The sequence below is a fragment of the Dipodomys ordii genome, unplaced genomic scaffold (assembly GCF_000151885.1).
Source record: "Dipodomys ordii isolate 6190 unplaced genomic scaffold, Dord_2.0 Scaffold106, whole genome shotgun sequence".
In the NCBI taxonomy this organism is placed as follows: domain Eukaryota; kingdom Metazoa; phylum Chordata; class Mammalia; order Rodentia; family Heteromyidae; genus Dipodomys; species Dipodomys ordii.
Window position 1 is genome coordinate 5,224,534 of NW_012267322.1, and position 24,515 is coordinate 5,249,048.

Sequence of the window (24,515 nt, forward strand, 5' to 3'; positions counted from 1 at the left end):
ATGAGGAAAAATTAAATTCCAGGGAAAGGCTCAGAAATGAAAAATTAGTGGAAATGTTTAGATTTTTGCAGAACAAAAGGAGATATCAAAACTAAAACAAGCCAGGTATGAAGTTATACCCTGGATTTCCCCATGTGGGAAATTGACACAGGAGGATCACTTGAGCCTAGCAGTTCAAAGCCAGCCTGGGCAACATACTAAGACATTGTCTAGAAAATATATGCAAAATAAAATTAAGCTATAAAGTTCAGTTCAAAGGGGAGGAAATTCATTAGAATAACTTAAAAACTAATCCAGTTTGGATACACACACACACACACACACACACACACACACACACACGCACACACACACACTCCTTATACATCTTACCTTTAACAAAGAATGAAGAGGTGGAACTTGCTGAGGCTGATAGTCTGGTGTGAGAGCCTGAGTTCTTACCCAGGCAGAGGCCAATAACCCCAGTGGAGGGGAAAACCATCAAGTGACCCTCCTTGCCTCTGCCCTACTCCAGCTGTGCCTGTCTCCTCACCCTTCTCTCCTCCTTGAAACTCTCAGCCTAAAAGAGACCAGTCTTGCTAGCCTTCTCTGCCCGGCCTTGGAACACCCTTGTGTCTTCCTCATGCCTGCAATTCTCAGCCTGGGCCCATCTGCCCACAGCCCCTGTGACTTGATTGGGCCTGCTCATCCTTCATAAATCAGTTTCAATGTCTGTTGCCTCCTCACACTTGCCTTCTTTTATTCTCTTTTAACATTTAACTTGTTCAGTTTCTGTTACTAATTATCACAATATGTAATTGGTTTGATTGTTTACTTGTTGTTATAGTCTGTCTTAGTTGTGGATCTACTCAGTAGAACACTGCTAAAGAGAAAAAAATCATACCAAAAGAGGACTTTGAGTCAGTGTCAAAATTATGACTTCAAGTAAACAATTTTAAAGTCCTATTTCAATGTATTCCCTTTTATTTTAATCTTTTTTAGTTGTGGGACTTGAACTCAGGGCCTGGGTGCTGTTCCTAAGCTTTTTTGCTTAAGGCTAGTGTTCTTTCACTTTGAGCTACAGTGCCATTTCTGGTTCTCTGGTAGTTATTTGGAAATAAGAGCCTCACGACCTTTCCTGCCTGGGCTGGCTCTGAATTGCAATCTTTAGAACTCAGCCTCCTAAGTAGCTAGGATTACAAGTGTGAGCCACAAATGCCTGGCTTTACTTACTATACATCACCTTTACAATAAAAATAAAAATTAAAAAAGTGCCTGCTGTCTCACCATGCATATGGAAATACACAAGTGTCAAAGGTACTATAACCATGCCTTCTACAATGTCTTAGAACTGGAGATACTGGAGGAGGACCAGTCAGCTGCTAGCTGTGGCTAGGGAACAGGGTGGCTATAGGAGAAAATGAGTTCTCATATAGTAGGGGCTACTTGAACTCACATGAAATCATGTGACCCGAGTACTTCTGAAAGGTGAGAACCTTGTCTGGCTACTATTGGCTGTGGCTGTGTGAAATAACCCCTCATGGGGTCAGCACTGGACATGAACTCTGCAGTTGTTAGCTAGGGTCAGTCACTTCCTATAGGCTCTTTAGGTTTTTCTGAGAAGTGATGTGAACATGGTATCTTTGTGGGTGCTTGGGTATTTTTAGAGTCAATGATGGGAGGATAGAAGTCACTAGAGTTAATGTGAATTTTTAAAAATTTACCTGTCCGATAAACCCAAATAAACTTTTTAAGGAGTCAGGTGCGAGTGGTTCATGCCTGTAACCCTAGCTACTCAGAAAGCTGAGATCTGAGGATTGTAGTTTGCTGGGCAGCAAAGTCTGTGAGCTTTGCCTGGGGGTAGGGGAAAAAAAGCTCAGGGACAGCACCCAGTCCTTGAGTTCAAGCCCCAGAACCAGCAAACAACAAAACAAAAAACAAACCACCACCCAAACAACAATAAAAAACAAAAAGCTTTTAAGGTAAAACCAAAAATGGAAAAATCTTTTTCCTTTTAAAATGAATTTATTTTCTCTACTGAACCAGAATTTCCAAGTGTCCTATTGAAATCTGAAAAAACTTCTCACACATTCAAAAATCTGAAATACCAAGAGGCTGATGAGTTGTTATAACCACCACCACTGAAAGTGGCTTTGATGATCACCTCTATGCACTGTGTCTCAGGTACTACACCTGTGCTTCATTACTTCACTTCATGCTCATAACCCTACATAGTATTATCATTGCTATTTCACAGATGAATGTAATTTGCCCAAAGTCATATAGCACCTACATGAAGGAAGAATTTCTAACCAAGCATTTATCTTTTTCCAAACCTTTTATTATGTCAGTACTGTGACTTAAACTCTGGGCTTCATACTTGTGCTCAGCTTTTCTGCTGGTGCTCTTCCACTTGAATCAGATTTCCAGTTCTGTGTTTTTGCTAGTTTATTGGAGATAGTCTCAGGGACTTCTCTGTTGTGGCTTGCTCTGAACCTGGATACTCAGATCTCAGTCTCCTGAGTTGGTAGGATTTTAACCTATTCTTTCCAGTTACACTGGCGTAATTCTGTGTATGGCACAGTCTTTAAGTTTCAAAGCACTACCAGATGCTTTCTGTTACTCCATATGGTAGGGAGGACCACTATAGTTGTAGGAGGAAAGATATCCAGAGAGGTCATGTGCTCAAGGACATAGGGTATATCAGAGAACTCTAGAGTTCAATTCCTCATCTTATGTCCTACTTCCTTTTACTTAACGACATCACTCTGCAGACAATCTACATATAAACCACCAGATAATTTAAACTGCTTAAACGTACCTTTGATTAGGCATTTTTTGCTTTAGTAGTATAGCTTTTAAGATGTCTCTTTTTGCTTGGCTGGTTTCTTCATCCATGCTGATCACTATGAAGAAAAAATTCACAAAATGAAGTCACTTAGGAATATGCAATAGGACAATTCTGTATTTTTATAAATACCTGCCACCCCACTTGTATGCCTGGGAAAAGAAAACCGCTCCAGAAACCAGAATTAAACCTGAAGATCATGTGATCTAATGTCACGTTACTGGCAGGTTTCTGTGCATACTGTCAGAAAAGCTACAAGCAACATCTAAGAGTGCCACATCACTGTCACTGCCTGTTAATGACACTGGCAGTCATGACAGAAGACAGTGGTCTTTATTGCTTTGTACTGAGGGATTTACTGCATTTTCTTTCACCCAAGAAGCGAGTGATGATAATGTATTGCAGAGTGCTTGTCCTTTCTGACAGCCTCGGTAATTTAATCCTTCTCTGCTGCCACAACAGGCAATAAAAGGCATCTAGTGAGCTAGGGAAGGAGATCCATGGTTGATGGAGGCTGTGCCTGAATGAAGGAATGGAGAGGTTTTTAGCTAAAGTGTGAAGTCTAAATCTTTGGTTGGTACAGGTACATGCTGCCATGAAGGAATGTATATAGCAGACTGTGTAGCTGTAATGGGAAATTACATGCCTACCAAGAGTACTTTCAGGAAGATGGTGAACACTTGACATTGACAATAAGTGTACTTTGGGGAATGACATCTGTAGTATAAACACTAAATTTTCATCCTGATTTTTTGTTTTTCTTTTCAGCTTGTTAGTCTTTCAACCACACCTTAGCTTCTTCTTCTTTTTTTTTTTTTTTTGGGTCTGGTCGTGGGGCCTGAATTCTGGGCCTGGGCACTGTCCCTCAGTTCTTCAGCTCAAGGCTAGAGCTCTACCACTGGAGCCACAGTGCCACTTCTGGCTTTTTTCTTTTTGCTTATGTGGTGCTGAGGAATCGAACCCAGGGCCTCAGGCATGCAAGGCAAGCGCTCTACCACTGAGCCACCTTCCCAGCCCCCACCTTAGCTTCTTGAAGATATTTCTTTCTCAAATACCAACCTGGATGTAAGGCTCCTTTGTGATACAATCTCAACTTAGACATTATCTGGGATCAAAAGTGTGCACAGAGTAAAAAGGATACTATGTCAATTCTAAAGCTAATTCTCCTTCAGATCTCCTGGGAACAAAAGGATTTCATATTGAATATGTTCCTCTGGACAATTTTAGTTCCATTACAAATTATGGTGAACAATATATTAACTGAGGGCTAAACATATGCCTGGTACTGAGTTAGGCACATGGAGTGGGAGCCTTGAAGATGTCTATATAGTAGTGAGTGAGTGCTTCCAATGAACTGGGAATCCTGAAGACATAGCATCCAAAGTAACAACCCACTCTGGAGAGCCAGGGTCAGAGAGCACTGCCTGGCTCATTGCTTTTTACAGGATACTCTTATTTGTATGTGTGACTCATTCACAGGTTGGCTGAGTGGTATAATGTGAGTCAATAATGATATAAGGTCCAGGGCATTTTGTTACACTTATAAATGCCAAAAAGTCATGTTAATAGATGATGGCCAATAGTAACTCATTTTTTTTTAGAGGCTGCCAATATATCAAGTTAAATGGGAATTCTGTTTTTCCAAATGAGATATTCAAGATTTATTTCATACCCTCTTTTCCTTCAGAGTTCTACAGCTTTTATGCCATCCTGGTTTATACATTTGAAAACGAGGGCAAATGTAGTGATTAAAAAGTAAAAATAGGTTAGTTACTTATAACTTTTCAGACCTGTTTGCATCCTGACATCAACTCTTAACTTTTATGTCACCACTTCTTAGAGTCTTAGATAAACAAATAACATTTTCTTTGAATTAAAATCAGGATTCCAAAATCCAGTATACAAATAAAAGCTTTCTCAATTAAACTCTTGAGCAGTTTTGATGAATTTCAATAGCTTAAAATTTTAAACTGTGGTAAAATACATATAGCATAGAATTTAACATTTTAGGCATTTTAAGGCAACTGTTTCAGTTGTATTAGGTATATTTACACTTAAAAAAAAACTATTCATTTCCCAAACTGAAACTCTACCTGTTAAAATCTCTTTACTCCTCTCTCTTCCCAGTGTCTATCACTCTTTTATTTTTGGTCTCAATGAATTTGCCTACTCTAGGTATTTCTAGGTACTTCATATAGGTTGAGTCAGACAGCCTTTATCCGTTGTGTCTATCTTATTTCACTAAGAACCAGTATTTCCAAGGTTCATCTATGTTGAAGCATATATTTAATTTCTTTCTTTTTTTGTCAGTCGTGGGGCTTGGACTCTGGGCCTGAGCTCAGTCCCTCAGCTCTTCAGCTCAAAGCTAGCACTCTACCACTTGAGTTACAGCGCCACTTCTGGTTTTTCTGGTGGTTCATTGGAGATAAGAGTTTCATGGACTTTCCTGCCCAAGCTGGCTTTGAACCATGATCCTCAGATCTCAGCCTTCTGAGTAGCTAGGATTACAGGTGTGAGCCACTGGCGTCCAGCTATTTAATTTCTTTCCAAGGCTGAATCATGTTTTTGATATGTATTCCACATTTTATTCATCTTGTGATATTGGAGTTGTTTCGATCTTATTGTGAACAGTGCTGTCAAGTGTTTGTGTCTTTGCTTTCAATTCTTTTTTGGTAATTATCTAGAAGTGGAATTGCTGAACTATACAGAAATTCTACATGTGCCCTTTAAGCCAGGCATGGGAGGTCATACTTGAGCAGTAGAGAGCAGAAGGACTGGTGTTTGAGGCCAGTCCAGGAAAAAATGTAGTAAGCCTCCATCTCAACAAATAAACCAGGCATGGTGGCATGAGCCTGTGTTCCCAGCTACATGAGAGGCTATGGGTAGGTGGTCTAGGTTGGCCTTTTGCAAATATGTGAAACCTCTAAAAAAAAAGCGAAAAAGGGCTAGAACCATGCCCTAAGGAGAAGAATGCCTAGCAAGCACAAGGCCCTGAGTTCAAACCTCAGTATCACCAACTCCCCCTCCCCAAACAAAAAACTTTTATCATTAAAATAGTAAAAGAATAAGACAGTAAAAAAAAGTAAAAACTAAAAGATAGGTTTTCCTTGTACTTTTGCTTCATCTGCTTGGCCAGCACAGTGCAATATCTGTTCTCCTAATAAAGATAAAAATAATGGTAGCTACGATTTACTGTGTGATTGCATATGAGTACAACAGCTCAATTTTTTTATGTAGTTACATGGGTTAAAAACCAGGCAGAGACGGGTGTTGTATGATGGTGTATATCTGTAATAGCAGGCTGAGGCAGGATTGTGAGTTTTAGGCCAGCTTCGTCTATGTATATCAAGACATTGATAAACAACAACACCCCCCCCCCAAAACAGGAAAAAAATGCAAATAACTACATGGACCAGAGGAGGTTAACATCTGTAGAAAGCAGCAGACTTCGGTCTTAAACCCAATAATGTCTGCCTCTTTTATGCTATCACTCCTCCTTCCATGCTAACATTTTTCCTTCCATTTGAAGCTGAACCTTTGCTGCTGCTTAAGTGGTGAGCATTTTGTCAGCACAAGGCTAGAGTGTGAGAGAGTTCTCTAATAGGAACAGGGAACACCAACTTATTTTTCCTTCACTCTTTATAAAGGGATATTCACTTTAGGTGAATTAAATCTTTTGGCTTAAAAGTATACCTTCCTGAGAAAACTCTAGTTCTTTATTAATAACCTTAGTTCCCTAAAACTGTGACAAGTTGGAATTACAGCTCTCTTGTTCTTGCACAAACACTGTTTAGGGTGGATATCTTTAATTTTAACCCAATGGTTTTCAATCTAATGCATTGTAATCCCTTGGTGGACTGTTGAATGCAGTTCAATGAGCTGTATCCTTAGTTTCTAATTCAGATCTTGGATAATCTGAGAATGCGCAATTTAACCTGTTCCCAGTGTTACTGGTACCACACATTGAGAATGCTTGTTTAGACCAACCTTTCTTTGCTCTATTTTGAATGGGGTCAGTAACTATTAACATGCTTGTGTTGAACACTGTAGGAAATAGGGAGAGTGCTTGTCTAAGCAAGTGAGAGGCCCTGAGTTCAAACTCCAGGGACTTGAAAAAATCTGATTAACAAATACAAATACTTGAGTTGGTCTTCAGTTGTCCACTATTAAAAATATATCCCTCTTAGTCAATGTAATAGTGTTCAGATAAAAAAAGGATGATATTCTGCCACTTATGTAACATGGATGCAACTGGAAATCATTTTGTTAAGTGGAACAATCCAGGCTAGTATATGTGGAATGTAGACAAAGTTAATCTCAGAATAGTGGGGATAGGAAGGATGGGGAAAAGTTGATCAGTGGATACCAAATTATGCTTGGAGTTAAGTACTGGTGTTTTATTGTACTACATAGATAATAATATATGATGTAGTTCAAAAAAGCTAGAGGAAAGGATTTTCAGTGTTGAGACACAGGAAATGATAAATATTTGAGAAGATAACGTTTTACCGATGTGAATATTGTATGTGTCTCTCTCTCTATCCATATGACCCATCCATAAAGATGCATAATTATTATGTCAATTAAAAATATAGTAAAAAGTCTTCACTTTGCAAGTTGGAGAAATCCTTATATTCTCTATCAATGTCATATGCCCATAAGAAATGCAGATGTTTTAATTATAGAAGGTCAATAACCTTGAATCTTAGATAAGTTTTGTATTAAAGTATTATCATCACCATAATCCTTATCTTTGCCAAATTTGTCTTTCCATTAGTAACAAAATCTGATGTTCTACATCCTTTTCATTTTCTGAATTAAACTTTAATTCTTCCAAAAGATAGACTGTTCAATCCTCAGAGACCAAGGGACAGATCTGTATAAGTCTCATAAAAACTTTGCACTATTTCATTAATCTTTTTTCTTCCCACTGTCAATTCCCTAGAAGGCTTTATTCAGCCCAGACAACATACTTTAGACCTACCATTAATCTTTCTTCCCCCAAACTATTTTCTTGCCTTCTCAGCATTCTCAGCAAAATTCTCAAGCCCAATAAAATACTAATGTCTTATTCTTGAGACCAGTGTATAAGAAGTATATTTAACTTTAGCTTTCTCAGTGATAGTAAGGTATATTTGTGTACAGAGGTGGAACTCTTCATAAAGACTGAATCTGATTGTGAGTGATCCTGGGGATCACTTGTCTACACCATTCAGCTTATGTGCCTAATTGAGGCCTTGGCATTCAAATTCTTTTTGGATAGATTCAAATCACAAATGTACACTAAAGTCATGGTTAGGTTTAGCTAACCTGTCTACAAGTAGAGTGTTCAGACAAGAGAGACCATGTACTGAGTGACTTCTAAATCTTCCATTTGATTTACGTCAATTTGGAAATAAAATTATTTTCACTTTCAATTAATGAGATTTGGAAGATGTAAGGCTATATTACATTGACCTATACTAAGTAAAAACTGAATGTTACATCATCACAATAATTAGACAAAATAGTTGCTTATTAACTAAAGAGTTAAAAAGTGATCTCCCTGTGACAGTGATACAACTATAGTAATTTAAGAATAAGCATTTTCATTCTTAAAACTAGTGAAAAAATAAGACTTCCAGTATGGTCAGTGAATTTGTGAATTCCCTAGGACTTCAATTTTTAGATGTAATAAAGCAGCCTCACCTTGATTCTAAGCGAAGAGAATACTGTGTTCTTTTCCCTACAAATAGCCTTAATTTTTTTTCAACTCATCTTGAAAATTTCTCATAGACAAATCTTACTAGGAACAGAAGCTGGAGAAAAATGTAGCAAACACTTCCAATGATTTAATTTCTAATTCCAATGAATTAATTTTCTAACCCCAATGAATTCATTTTCTTGTGGTCAGATGGCAAGAAATTAATCAGAAACATAAACCCTTCTTAAAACATCAATTACCTAGGCACCTTGCAGTAACAAAAAACTAAATCAACCAACAACAACAAAAACTCAGACAGATCTTAGTAAAACATGAGCATGTACCATAGGTTTGATTCAGAGAAGGATCTGGGATTCAAGGAAGGATTTGCAAAGCTCTTGAAGCAAGTTTCTCATTGTATAGTTAAACAACTTTTGCTGCCATACTAGCCAACATTCTACTGCTGAATTTTACGAAGAATACAAGGAAAGAAAAGGAGTTTGTTTCCTCTTGGTGGTACCTTCATTGAAATTAATTGAACATTTATTTCATTACCAATAATTATGGTTTATTTTTGTGGTATTTTGGCAGTTAAGGGTCCATAGAAAGCTGGAGGAAATATTTTTGGAAAATTTTAATATGAAGTGAGTGAAAAATGCTGGAGGGGATGTTGCCAAAAGGGAACCCTACTGCATTGTTGGTGGGAGTGTAAACTTGTTCAACCACCTTGGAAAGCAGTATGGAGTTTCCTCAAGAGACCCCACGTAGAGCTCCCCTATGACCCTGCAATCCCGCTTTTGGGCATTTACTCAAATGATCACGAACAAGGGCATACTAAAGCTACCAGCACAACTATGTTTATTGCAGCATTATGCACCATAGCTAAGATATGGAACCAACCCAGATACCCCTCAGTAGATAAATGGATCAAGAAAATATGGTGTATACACACACACACACACACACACACACACACAATGGAATTCTATGCCTCTCTCAGAAAGAATGACATTGCCCCATTTGTTAGAAAATGGAAAGACTTGGAAAAAATTATATTAAGTGAAGTAAGCCAGATCCAAAGAAACATAGGTCTTATGGTTTCCCTTATTTGCAATAACTAGTATATGTCTAGGACAATCACAAAAGGTCAAAAGCTATGTACATGTGACCATATAAGATGATACTAAGCAAAATTAACCCTAAGATAGAGACACAAGTGGTTTTATCTTTCTTGCTGTTGTTTTTAATGTACTTACAATGTACCATGTGATTATTTTTGTTTCTTTTGTATGTTCTTCCCCCATGGTATATTTCCTGTTCTCACTGTATTTGATTCCAGTGCCCTGAATCTTGTATATACATTTTTCTAATTTGGGGAGGGGAAGGGAAATAACAAAAATGCTAAAATAAGGATATAGGCTGACCCATTGTAACAATGAGATGTACAAGACACTATGTTGAAAACAAACCTTACAACTTGGGGAGGTGGGGAGGGAAGGGATGGTAGGGAAAAAACAAAGGAGGAGGTAACAAGGCTTGATAGGAAATGTACTCATTACCTTACTTATGTAACTGTAATCACTAGGTACAATATTTTTACAATAAAAATATATACAAAAAATTGAGTGAAAAGGAGAAATGAGATTCCTGTCCTGACCACCTAGCTTATTTCCAATGTAATTTCTGAAACTAGAATTTGAGCTAGAAGGCAACTAGATTAGAAAACAAGAAATAGTGAAATTTAAAATGCCTTGTATACATTCACAAGAATTGTGGATTCAAGGCCAACACTTCATTTATGATTACCATCTAAGTATTGAACATATTTCCAAAAATGTTGCAAGAAGTCATTACTGACATTGTTAATCTTGCTGTTGTAGAAACGAGAGTTTTATACATGTTTTTTTTGAAATGAATTTCTAAGAGTCATGAAAAATATTAGTATTTAGTATGAGATGTTGTGTTCTGAAGATAACCAACACTCCATTTTCATGTTTGCTTTCATGAAGGGAACTTAGCATTTCATATAGAGAACTTAACATTTTTACATTATACCTATGGTGGCTTGGTATGAGCTTTTTTCTCTTTTGAACTGTACACTGATGAACAGGTTATGTTCGTAAAAACAAATGACTGATTTAAGAACTTAAACTGACCAATAGGTTTTGTTTTGTTTTTTTCCTAAGAGAGGAATCTGCTTCCTATGAGAAACTATAAAGTACTAAGTTAAAATCCTGAACATGTTGATGCTGGGAGAGATGTACACGTGTTGTAAAAATCATCTGTATGATGACACTGAACAGAACAGTAGACAAAAACTAAGCCACAATGATTTGAATGATATGATTGAAAAAAACTAGCACTTTTTACCTATTCAAAAATGTCATATTTTTCAATTAAATGCAACTACATTTTTCTGTTTGTATTCTTTGCAAGAACTAGACATACTTCCTTTCCTGTTTTTTTTTCTCAACCATAGTATTACTTCAACTTTATGTAATCCACTCAAAACTTTCATGAGTTTATATGACTATTAGAGAATTAGACTTTCTGCTCCTCCAGTTTCTACCATAGACAAAAAAGGACAAACCTAAAAGTCTGGATTACAAAAGAATCATATATACATACCATTGCAATAGTTATAGTAGACCCACTGCCCACTCTTGGGTTTTGGAAGTGATACAGGTGTCTCTTCAGCGGGAAGGCTGTAGAATCGGCATTCAATGAAGAGCCTCTGGATGGTGTCATCCATGGTTATTCGAGAATCATTAAGGCTTAGAGCTATGATCTCAATCCGAATGTTCTTTGATGTCTGCTTAAAAAGCAAAAGCAGAAATCAACAAAGAAAACAAATCCTTTACTCTTTTCCATTTATCCATTTTAAAATACGACAGCCGATGGATTTCTTTTCTGGAATGCAGTGTATACTACTGTATGTTACACATGATAGATTATTCACGACAGAGAGAGAGAGAATGAGATTCTAGTGCCCCAGGGTTTGAAGTTAACAGTGTCACGGCAGTAGTCTCCTGATTTACATTTGAGGCTATAAATACCCCACTAGTAGTCTATCAGGAGGGAAGATTATGAGATCTTCATCTCCAGTTGCTTTCAGAATGACAAATATCAGTTGGCCTTGTTTCAAACTATGTAATGAAGTACATGTTTATCACTGGTTTTATTTAATCTACATACCTGAGAGTTTCTATTATTCAGAGATCACTGTTGAACGCTTTATCGCTATTATGCTAATGTACGTAGCTATATGAATCTATATTAACTAGAGCAGAAACTACATTGCATATCTAATATTCTGTCATAACATATATTTCAATAAGGAAAACATTTTCAAACAAAGGAAATATATACTGTATGTGAAATAAAAAATAAACTATGAGAATACACACTTATAGAAGTAACAACCAAAATAATTAACTTTGATTCTTGATTAATAGGTTTTGGTATCACAGACATGAACATGAGAGGCATAAATGTTTGCTTGAATAATGACTTCCAATAATTAGACACTGATTTAAAAATGAGATCATACCAAGATAACTTCTCAGTTAAATTTGATTTTAAAAAGTTTTACATTTGTTCTTTTTTCTTTTAATTTTATTATCAAGGTGATATACATAGGGGTTACTCATGTGTTCTTTACTGTCAGAATTCTTACTTACTAGAGACAGACATACCACTATAAATTATATACATTCAAGTGATATTTTGAAAAACCCAGAAGTAACTCTTGTTTATAGGAATTGACTGTTGAATGTATATCCATGTGCAAATTAACCACAGTGATTATGTAGATATTTTAGAAAAGCATAAGTATATTGTAAAAATATCCACATAAAGAACAATTTCCATTGCTGTCAAACCCCCTCAATATTTGATGAAGTAATTTTACCCCTTTCTTTCAAAAGACATTTTCTTTTATTATGTATTCTAAGATACTTTAACTAAAAACTCAAATCTGAATATTTCAATAAGGTTATTTTATTATTCAGTAGATTCATGGAAATTTTACTAGGATGACAGAGAAAATTCCACACCGATCTGTCTCCACTAATACAGGTACAGGGCTGCAGCTGGCAATATTCCTAGGATTAGCATAGTATGATGAAATATTTAAAGGAAAATTTTTTCTAAAACCTAATAAATCAAATGACTGCCAAATGTCATTAAAGTGATGGTCTTTGACTTGAATATGCTTTTCATATTCAAATTTGAAAAGAAAGAGATGAAAGCCTGGAAAGGTTACTCGGTTTCAACTAATAACCTCAAGCCCTCTCCGTTCACGTGCATAAAAAATGAAGTTGGCTCTATTGTCTAATCTCACTTCAGAAAAGGCCTTCTTTGCTTGCTGAAGACTATGGTAAAGAAAATATTTTAAGGAATATTTTTCCTTAAAATAGACTGTGGTTGTGAAAATATTGCACCTACATATGTTTTCTAATTCTGGTCCAAGTATAGCACAGTGCATAATTAAATCTTTTATATAACTTGATATTTGACAAATTTAGAATTATTATAATGATGACATCTTATAAAACATTCATGCTTCCGCACAAAAGAATTAAAGGAAAATAGCCATGAAAAGAAGGTACATACTTCTTTCTACCTTGTAAAGCCAGGAATTTGAAATTGTTTATTACAGAAGCTAATGAAAAACAAAGTGAATTTTAAAACAGCAGAGGAATCAAATTTAAGTGCTTATTTTTATTAATGTATTAACTATATAAGATGGTTCCACATGGAACCTAGTTTGAGCCAACAAATAAGATGTTATGTAACACTTTAAGGCATACGATTTTAGTGCTTACTTGAATCATACCAAAAAATAGAGCAAAACTAAAAGCACCAAAATTGTCATAGAAGAAGTAAGCACACTCTTATCCATTTTTTTTTCTAGTCCAATTTTTATTAGGTATTTCTTCCCACCTTCATTGAGTCTTATGACCTTTTAAATTCTCTGATCAGTATTACATTTCTTCATTTGATTTTATATGAACCAATTTAAAATAAATCTCTAAAGTTTTCAGCAGTATATAGGGAAGGAAGCAAATTCTGAATAAAGACTTTTCCATGTGTTTCAACAATTGCTTTTAAACCTCCATAACTCAAAACTGGATCATGTGTTAAGGTTTGGAGATGAAGAGGCATATCAACTATGTGACAACTCAACTCAGCACATCAGAAATAAACCTCTTGTTTCTCTTCTCTGCTGATCTTCTTCCCCAGCTCCACTTAACCCCTGACATTTTCTGCCTCAGCTGATGATACTGTCTTTAGGTCACTGTCACCTACAACCAGAACTTCTAGAGCAGCCGGGTTTTGGTGGCTCATGTCTGTAATCCTAGTACTCAGGAAGCTGAGATCTGAGGATAGTGGTTCAAAGCCAGCCCAGGTAGGAAACTCCTTGAGACTCTTATCTCCAGTAAACCACTCAGAAAACCAGAAGTGTTGCTGTGGCTCAAGTGGTAGAGCACTCGCCTTGAGCTGAAGAGCTGAGGGATAGTGCCCAGGCCCAGAGTTCAAGCACCACAATCAACCAAAAAGAAAAACAAAAAAAATCTAGGGTCATTCTTTTCTTTTCCTTGCTCTTCCTTCCTTCCTTCCTTCCTTTTCTTTCCTTCCTTCCTTTTCCTTCCTTCCTTTCTTTTCTTTCCTTCTTTCGTTCTTTCTTTCTTTCATTCTTTCTTCCCCCCCCCTCTTTCTTTTTTATATCCCCTGTATTATATAGGCAGATTCAAAAGACAATGACTGAACCAAAGCCTTTTCAGATTGATACCTTCTAATGTTTGTTCAGGACTACTAGAGTAATATGACAGGTGATACCTCTGAAAAGTATTTGCATCTTTCAGATGAAACAGGTTTTCAGCTTTTCCTGACCTACTTCCTTTGTGTGTGTATACCTTTGTTACTAGGGAAGGTGATGCTTCTCAGCACTATGTCTTGTTCACTGACTTCCCCACTGACTTTCCTAGTTAGCAAGATGTCAGCATCAGTATGTATAAATATGCTTTATAAATTTTGACTGTGGTGAACAGAAAAGAAGAGCTTCATGCAACTTATTTTCAGTTGTCAGTAGAGATGGACATTACACACTATATGACTGAGTGATCCAGAAGTGTGATGACAGCTTAGATTACTGACAGAGGAGAATAAATTACAGCTCCCAGGATTTGGGCCCAACTCCACTATGAGTTCTTGACTGATGTGAACTCACATTTTAGGCCACAGCTTCCTATAGTGTTTACTTAGACTTCTTATGGGCATGCTTACATTTTTCATGTTTTATTTCAGGGGATCATGCTAAATTCTTCCTCTGTTTCAGCTATCACAGCAGCCACTCTGAATTTGGTTTGTTTAGTTTCTAAAAACTAATTCAACCTGACAATCCATAAACAGTATCCTGTAACTGAGGATGGACTATAATAGAGCTATTAAAATTAAAATTTAATAATAGTGAGGGTACAGGTTGAGATGAATTTTGTCCTAAATTTTTAAGATGAATAGGCATTTAATTTTTGAGCTGTAAAACATTTTAAATATGAGCTGGACTCTAGTGGCTCATGCCTGTAATCTTAGCAACTCAGGAGGCTGAGATCATGGTTCAAAGCCAGCTTGGTCAGGAAAGTCTGTGCGACTCTTATCTCCAATTAACCACCAGAAAACCAAAAGTGGCACTGTGGCTCAAGTGGTAGAGTGCTTGCCTTGAACTAAAGAGCTCAGGGGCAGTGCCCAGGGGTCCAGAGTTCAAACCCCACAACAGACAAAAAAATTTAAATATGAGAAAAGTACAGGCTACTCAAGTGCTCACCATCTTACACAGATGTTACCATTTTGCTTTATCTGATTCAAACCTTTTGCTGTTGTTGAAGGAATAAAATATTTCAGATATAGATAAAGTCTTCAAATGACTAATCATTTCCCCTAACTTCCCATTCCCTAGAGGTAAACACTATCACAATACTGGATGTATCATTTCCAAACATGCATCTCTTGTAGTTTTTGCTACATATGCATATGTAACCTGAGTATTCTATTCTGTTCATATATATATATATACATATATATATGTATATATATAGTTTTTATTTTTGTCGGTTGTGGGGCTTGAACTCTGGGCCTGAGCGCTGTCCCTCAGCTCTTCAGCTCAAGGCGAGCGCTCTACCACTTAAGCTACAGCGCCACTTCCTGTTCTTATATTTTTTCTCAGTAGCATCATACTTTGTTGATCTGCAATTTATTTTTTCACTCAATATTAGGGGTTTGTTTTTATTTTGGTGGTAGTAAGGTTTGAACTTAGGGCCTCATGCTTGCTAGGTAGGACCCTTAGTCCCATCCTTGTTCCAATGATGGTTTTGAAATTTATAACTAAAATCTAATTCATATGAACTGTTATACAGAATTGCATTTATATTACACACATTATATATAGTACACTTATTAATTTACCTGCAAATGAACATTTAAACTGTCTTAAATTTTACTATTACAAATAGTATTAAATATCCTTTTATGCTTTCTTCTGTACACTCAGGATTCTCCTAGGAATAGAAATGATGAGTAATGGGAATGAGGAACTCCTTTTTTCAAAAGATGATCAAATTAGTCTTCAAGTAACTTACAAATTTATAGGAGGGGTTGGTTTTAGCATCATGAATATGTGTGTGTGTGTGTATACAGATGCTATAGTATGTAAAACCTGCTATTTTGAAACAAAACAATAAAGACAATATGGAAATAGAAAGTGATCTGCATCTACACTCCTGAGTTCAAATTTCAAATGAAATGAGCTCTAAGACAAGTTCAAAAGAGTTGATTCAAATAGTCAACCTCACTACTGATACTGGCAGAACCATATATAACAGAGCAGAAGAAATGCACATTGATTAATGCTGACTCTTACAACTTACTTTTGTGTGTGTGTGTATGTGTGTGTGTGAGTTGTGGGGCTTGAACTCGGGGCCTGAGCATTATCCCTGAGCTCTTTTGCTAATGGATAGTGCTTTTCCACTTGAGCCACACCTGCACTTCCTGTTTTCTGGTGGTTAATTGGAGATAAGAGTCTCACAGACTTTCCTGACTAGACTGGCTTTGAACCATAATCCTCAGACTTCAGCCTCCTGAGTAGCTAGGATTATAAGAGTAAGCCACCAGTTCGCGCTCAAGGTGACAGTGTTCTAAAAAGGAATTTACCTTTTCTAACATTCCTGTTAAAATGCAGTACCCAGTACAAGTTGTATATATGTTTACAACAGTGATGGGGATCAAAGTAGCACATGGACTTGGGTGTTTTTATTCTGAGAACAATGTCATGGTCTTCCTTACATACCTTGTAAACTACTGTGTCTATAATGGTCAGGAAATTACAGAAAGTTGTTACTGCGTGTTCTAAAGCAGTCAATCACTTAGACTATTTCTCCTGTCTTAATGCACCTGAGGGGCATGACACAATGTCATCGTTAATTGTGGTTCCTATGCAGGAATGTGAAGGAAGGAATTTTAAAAAAGCACACTCAATTTCAGTGATTTTGATTGCTGTTCCAATTTCACTGTCAGTGAGAACAGATGTTGTGGTGCAGTAGTTCTCAACTAGAGCTCTGTGTATATTAGAATCACCAGGGAAGTTATAAACAAAAACCTGATGTAAATAATTTGGTGGAACCTTGACCCTTACATCTGAAAATGTACCCTGGATGACTTTAATGTGCAGCTAAGGATGAGATATTCTGCTTTTCCTAAGAGCTGTGGCTCCCACAGTTTTTCATACTCCAAAATTATCTGATAAAATAAGATTTATTCAGGTACATGCCTCCATTCCCAACAATGGAGGCAGGAGGATCCAAAGTTTAAGGCCAGCTGGGACTCCATAGCAAGATCCTGTCTCACAAAATACTCCAATACAAAGGGCAAAAGCCAGAAGACTGTGAGGCCCATTAAGGGCTTCTGACTCATCAGGTCTGGGGATAGTGCAGAATTGACGCTGTTCAAATTTGAGGTGACACTGATGTTGCTAGTTTGGGATTACACTTTGGGAAATACACTAAAATAGTCATCCTGTAGCTCCTGACCCTTCTAAGCCAGCTGTAGAAAACTTCCATAGTATTTATATTGAAGCATTTTAAATTATTACATATATATTCTAACAGAATTAGCTAACAAATTATTTCTTCTTTAGAGGATATGCTCACCATTGGAAACCGTCTGATTAAACAGATTTTATAATTTTGTATTATCTGCTAAAAAGAGGTATCATTAGACATCAAATCTAGTAGAGTTTACTTGAATAAAGCAAAGCAAAACTAATCTATGAAATGGAAAGCCTCCAGAAACAAAACATGCTCTGAGGACTCTAGCCACCAAGGTTATTAGACAGTATTTATAGAAAATGGGAGGTGAGGGGCTGGGAAGGTGGTTCAGTGGTAGAGCGCTTGCCTTGCATGCTCGAGGCCCTGGGTTTGATTCCTTAGCACCACATAAGCAAAGAGAAAAAAGCCAGAAGTGGTGCTGTGGCTCAGGTGGTAGAGCGCTAGCCTTGAGCTGAAGACTGAGGGACAGCGCCCAGGCCCAGAGTTCAGGCCCCACGACCGGACCCAAAAAAAAAAAAAAAAAAGAAAATGGGAGGTGAGATATAGAAAACAACCCAATTGGCTAATGCCAAATCATTTGGTTATGGCTTGACTACTTATTTCAACTGAACTAGTTTATTGGCTGCCAGTCCTTCTGCAACCAACCAAATAAAGCTTAGTTACTATGATTAAATTGTACATTGGTTTTGTTTAGCCCAGTCCAAATCTGAGGCCCCCTACAAAATGTTACTTTACAAAATTTTACACATTCATCCCAGATATCCAGTTACTTTGGCACTACAAATGACAGAGTCTCTGTTGCAAGTGCTCAACTTACAATGTTAGTGGATGGGTATGGATGAGTTCTAATACAACTTTGACTACAAAAAGAGGGCTACATTTGGCATATAAGCCATTGTCTGCTGACTCCTACCCTAGAGATGCCACTGCAAATACTACTGCATATCTTTTCAGGCAGTTTCTGTGCTTATAAATGTTTCATCTGTATGGGCAAATAAAATGTCATATATGTACACACACACACACACACACATATATATATATATATACATATACATATATATACACATATATATGCACACTTTAAAAATGAATGACCAATAAGGCATTGGTCCATTATTTTGGCAGTACATGATAAGAGGGGGATAAAAAAGAACGTTCACATGTTGCGATGAATGAAAATGTTCATTTTGGGCTGGCAGTGTGGCTTAGTGGTGGAGTGCTTGCTTAGTATGCATGAAGCCCTGGGTTCAATTCCTTAGTACTACAGAAACAGAAAAAGCCAGAGTGGAGCTGTGCCTCAAGTGATAGAGTGTTAGCCTTGAACAAAAGAAGCTCAGGGACAGTGCCCTACGCTTGAATTCAAACCCCAGAACTGGCAAAAAAAAAAAAAAAGTTCATTTTGGGTTGCAGGTGTTGCTCAGTGTTAGAGTACTTGCTTACTAAGTGCAAGGCCATGAGTTCAAACTCTAGTACTGGGGGGCTGGGAAGGTGGTTCAGTGGTAGAGTGCTTGCCTTGCATACATGAGGCCCTGGGTTCAAGTCCTCAGCACCACATAAGCAGAGAAAAAAAAAAAGCTGTGACTCAAATGGTAGAGTGCTAGCCTTGAGCTGAAGAGCTGAGGGACAGCGCCCAGGCCCAGAGTTCAGGCCCTATGACTGACAAAAAAACAAAAACAACAACAAAAAAAACACCAAAAAGCCCTCTAGTACTGCTAAAAATAAAAATGTTCATTTGGACCAGAAGTATCTGTATTAGCAAGATCTGGTAGAAACCCAATTGGCTATCAAAAGAGGCACATTTAATTTATTTAATGTGTCAACAGCCACATAATGGAATATTATTCACGCTTCTATGTATACGTCTATGGAAAGATGCTCATAGTATATTAGACATACTAAGTTGTTAAAAACATAAAAATAATGTTAAAAACAATTGCTATCTGGAGAGTATTTTCTGTTTAGGAAAATATATTTAAAGACCTATCTTAAGCTTCAATGTGTAAAACATTGAGAAGGGCTTATTACCAGCTGGCAGAATTTCATGTTTGATTCTGAAATGATTTAATGCTTTTTCATATATGAATTTTAAAAGTAGCACATTGCTTTTGCATTTTGACTTTCAAAGTTTAAAAAATATATTTGCCAGATATCATTAATGCAATCACCTGGGAATGCCAGCTTATTGCTTAGAGAAGCTGGTTTCCAGGTAGAATCCCAATTTAGTCCAACTGGGGATGGCAGCTTTTACAAAACTGCTGTTAGCAGGAACAGAGAAAGAAGAATGCACATATACATTGCACAGAAGAGCCGATTTTTGTTCAACCTGTGAGTTACCATTTTCACTTGTGGGCACATTTAAAGACATCAGTGAGCTGATGCAATACATTTTGTTGTGAAAAATAAATGCATTTTTTAAATGATAAAATTGGAAATAATGCAAAAGGAGGATAAATTTTTTCATGCCATGGCAAATGTAAGCTTTCAGCTTTGACATCTTTTTTGAGGACCTGAAACAAGGCTTTTAATCAATGTATTATACATCAAATTGGTACTGTTAAACTTCTGATTATTCAAATTAATAAAATATTCATAGAGAAATGTCCAAAGTTTTATGTTTCTCAGACTTCCACTCACCCCACCCCCATTAATTATCATGCCTAGAAGCTTTCTAGCAAAAGCAGCAGTCATCAGGCTGACGGGATCTGACAGGCCAGCAAGGCCCAATTACACTTGCACTCTGTGGTACTTTGATGTCCGGGAAACGAAGAGAGATAGGGGCAAATTGGGTAGCACATTATGTTAATGACTTGATTGAATCCAGCCACTAAACTTTATGTAGTCTGTTAAAAAAGATGCTAACACTAATTATACCACTTTGGAAAGGAAAGGAGGGGACAAGCATTTCATACTGACAAAGTGAAGCTCATAAATGTTGTAAATGAAATGAAACAAAATGAAGTAATCTATGATTAATTATAGATCACAGACATGAAGAAAGGAGAAAGAACCAAGTAATATGTGGAAGTCCCGGGAAATCTGCTAGATTCTTTAGTAAGGATCAACATTTCCGAGAAATGTCTATGAGCTGTCAGATTATTTTTTAGTATATATATTTTACTGTCAAGATACTGTATGGAGGGGTTACAGTTACATGAGTAAGGCAGAGTACATTTCCTATCGAGCATTGTTTCCTCCTCCTTTGTTTTCAGCTGTCAGATTCTGTACCTTGAAGAAATGGAATGGATCTTAAATTGCTTATGCGGTGATATGAGAATTCAGTCATAGTGTAATTGGCACCAATGATATTTAGGACAAGACTAGATCTAATTTTGCAACTTATCAAGGCAATTTCTTAAATGAAGCCTTGTATGGCAAGGATAACTATAAAATATGGTTATTTGATTACTTTTTATCTTGTTGGGATTACCTAATATGTCTTTTACATTATTGACAACATTTTAAAAAATGCATCCACAGAGTGCTCCTTAAGAACAGGAGCCTATTTTTCTTACTGCTCTATTTCCAGCCTCAAGAATAAGGCAGAGAACATGGCAAATACTCATAAAATATTTGTTTTATGAATGTGTGATCTCCCCTCAGAAGAAGCTGGGTGTAGTTGCACACACCTGTAGAACCAGCTACTCAAGAGGCCGAGGTAGGAGGATTACTTGAGCCTAGTAGTTCAAGAGCTGCCTGGGCAAGATAGCTATAGACCCTTTCCTCAGCAGCAACAAAAACCTCAGAGACCACAATGCTCTGGGCTGTGGTCACCATTTCAGCCTATACTGTGCATCATAACAGGATTGGCCCAACCTAAGGCATTCTGAGTTTCATAACATGTTCCGTGTTCTCTAAATTCAAATGCTCTTTGTTTCTCTGGCCTATAAAGATCCTTCCCCAACTTTTTAACTTCTATCATCCTCAACACTTGGTTCAAGCTTTACCAACTTTGGAGAGTTTGAAAAGGCCCCTTGATGAAGGCCCCTCAAGGTGACTCAGGCATTCCTTCCCTCTGAATGCTCCCACAGCATTGATCACATGCTTTTCACAGCCACTTCTTGATAACCTGAGGCACTGGTTCCAGGACAATCTCCTCCTCAGAGGAAAATGGTGAAGCAAGCTAGGTATGGTGGCACACATAGGTAGTCCTGGTACTTGGGAGAGTAAGGTAGGAGAATTTCAAGTTTGACACTAGTCTGGGCTACAGAACAAGACCCTGTCTCAGACAAAGGCGTAGAATCCATGTAGATAAATTTTATCTTCTCACATACTTTAAATCATGTCTAGACTTCTTATGATAAATCAATACAGTGGAAATAGTTTTTATGTTAAGGAGTAATGAGAATAACACCTGTAAATGTTCAATAGAGATGTATTTGTTTTCAAATATTTTTGACGTTTAAATCCACAAATGTGTAAAATCTGTGGATATGGAGGGTTGGAAGATTGTGAATCCCTGATGGGAAAGGATCACTTCTTTCGTGTCTGCTTAAGGCTCAGTACATATAGTGAATTAACTGCTATAAAGAGATATTACAAAAAAGGCATTCAGCAATACATTCTGCTGTAGTCTGGATCTGAAATGCTCTCCAAAGGTGTTTTTTTTGTTTTTGTTTTTTTTTTTTTTAAAGGATTGGTCTCCAGCTTTGTGATACTGGAGGTAGTACAGTATATGCAACCTTTAAGAGATGGAGTCTAGGAGGAAAAAGTTAGACTATTAAGGAGAAGGCCCTTGAAAGTGATTTTGGGTCTCCAGATGATGATTTTAAGTTTTGTCCCTAACCTTACAGATTATGCTATTTTACTATATTTGGTGTATAACTTAATCAAACCAGATTTCACCTATTAATATATGACATTGGTCATATGTTTTCAGAGAAGTTTCAGAGTTTAAAAATTAATGGGAGCTGATTAGTGGCTACTGAGGCATGAAGAACTGGATGCTGTAAGTGATGTTCACATTTTTGAGATACCATTATAGCAAGGGTTATTTTGGGCAGGAAGTGAAAACCATATTAAGCTGTAGTAAAGTAACACATACTTTCCATGAAGTAAGGAAAACCCCACTCAGTTTGCTACAAAGGAAATTACATGTGTGCAATAGAATTACTCAACAATTTTAGAGGCTTAGAGCTTGCTTTTGGTACAAAAAGCTTTAACTCATGGTTTTGTTCTTAGTTAGGAGCAATGTACAATTCACTGTGATGCTAGCAACACTGTAGACAGGCACATGGTTCCACTATAGGTATAAAACAGGATTTCTCTACCTCTGCACTACTGACTTGTTAGGCCACATTATTATTTTTTATGGGCTCTAAACACTTACGTATGTTTAGCAGCCACCTTGACCTCTGTCTACTAGATGCCCATAGCCAATTCCTCCAAATGTGACAACCAAAAATCTCTCTAGAGATTTCTGTCAAACGTTCTTTAGCAGACAAAACTGCACCCCCAGCTGAGAATCATTAGGCTAAGATTTAGACAAAACCTTCCCAGACATTCAAAGTTAAATTTAGGTGATGAGTAGTGTTTACAAAGTACAATTAACCACAGCACAGTCTTAGTATCTACTATAGGATAAAATGTAAACTCTAGTCTGTGGCTCAGAAAGGCTGCAAAAGAGTGTTCTGGATGTCTGAAACATGGTACGTATCTCCTTGCACTGGAAGCCATGTGATTTTTTTATTTTTTTCTCCCATCTTTGGAATGTCACCGCTGCAGGACACTGCTTCTTGTGGTGAGACTAGATGAAAAGGTACACAACCTAACAAAGATAAGACCTAGGCCAGAGGCTAGATGAGGCTGATTAGGAACATTGCATGTATCAGGTTGCCATAGACTAGATGATTTTGTTGTAAGTCACAATTATATAGTACAAACTTGGACAGATGAGGTGCTCTGTTGTCACATATGCCTCCATGAAATAGAGAAAAGACATGTTCTGTGTGTAGGGATATTAAGCTAAGAATGTGTGAAAGAGTAGCTAACAAAAGTATTGTAATTTCACTGGTACAGGAGACATTCTATAAAAGAAATTAAATGACTCATTTTAGAAAAATTAATATAGATAATAAGGTTTATTTTCACTTATTTTATAAAAAATTTCCTCTCCACAATAAAAAATGTTCTGGTAAACAGTATAGTATACTGTTTATACATTCCTTTATACATTTATTTATTTATTTATTTGGGCCCGGTCATGGGGCCTGTACTCTGGGCCTGGGTGTTGTCCCTCAGCTCTTCAGCTCAAGGCTAGCGCTCTACCACTTGAGCCACAGCGCCACTTCTGGCTTTTTTCTTTTTGCTTATGTGGTGCTGAGGAATCGAACCCAGGGTCTCAGGCATGCAAGGCAAGCACTCTACCAGTGAGCCACCTTCCCAGCCCCCTTTATACATTTAAAATACAGTTCTCAAGCAAAATATACCTGCAGATGACTCATTATTTTCTATGAAGGTTTGTGTCAAAAATAACTTTAACAATTTATCATTGGAAATATTTATGACAAATGCAACCTTATATTTTGAGTTCTTTTTCACTCCCTTTCTTGGTTGGTACTGATGTTTGAACTCAGGGACTTGTGCTTGTTAGGCATGCACTGCACTGAGAACTCAGACCGCTAGTATTTTTCTTGTATTGGTTATTTTGAGACAGGGTCTTGCTAGGCCTGTGCCTGGACCATTCTTTTTTCCTATTTTCCTCTTCTTTCTATAGCTGGGGTGACAGGTACTACTATGTCATTCTTTCTGTTGGGAAGAAGCTAGCCTAGGCTGGCCTGAAACCATGATCATCTCAGTCTTAGCCACCTACATAGCTGAGGTGACATTTGCATCCTGGCACACCTAGCTAGTGGTTGAGAATGAGTCTTTTTTTTTTTTTTGTCGGGGGGCTTGAACTCTGGGC

The 24,515-nt window shown here is 37.2% G+C and overlaps 1 protein-coding gene across 2 annotated transcripts in view; it reads right to left on the bottom strand.

Moving 5' to 3' along the window:
- Nucleotides 1–24,515, bottom strand: part of Rpgrip1l (RPGRIP1-like) — a 95,314-nt gene that overhangs the window by 7,573 nt on the left and 63,226 nt on the right. For both annotated transcript variants that reach the window (XM_013028013.1, XM_013028014.1), the window contains exons 23-24: nucleotides 11,139–11,322; nucleotides 2,801–2,885 (exon numbers count right to left, since the gene is read on the bottom strand). In XM_013028013.1, coding sequence (XP_012883467.1) covers nucleotides 2,801–2,885; nucleotides 11,139–11,322 — 269 coding nt within the window. The remainder of the gene's footprint in view (nucleotides 1–2,800; nucleotides 2,886–11,138; nucleotides 11,323–24,515) is intronic.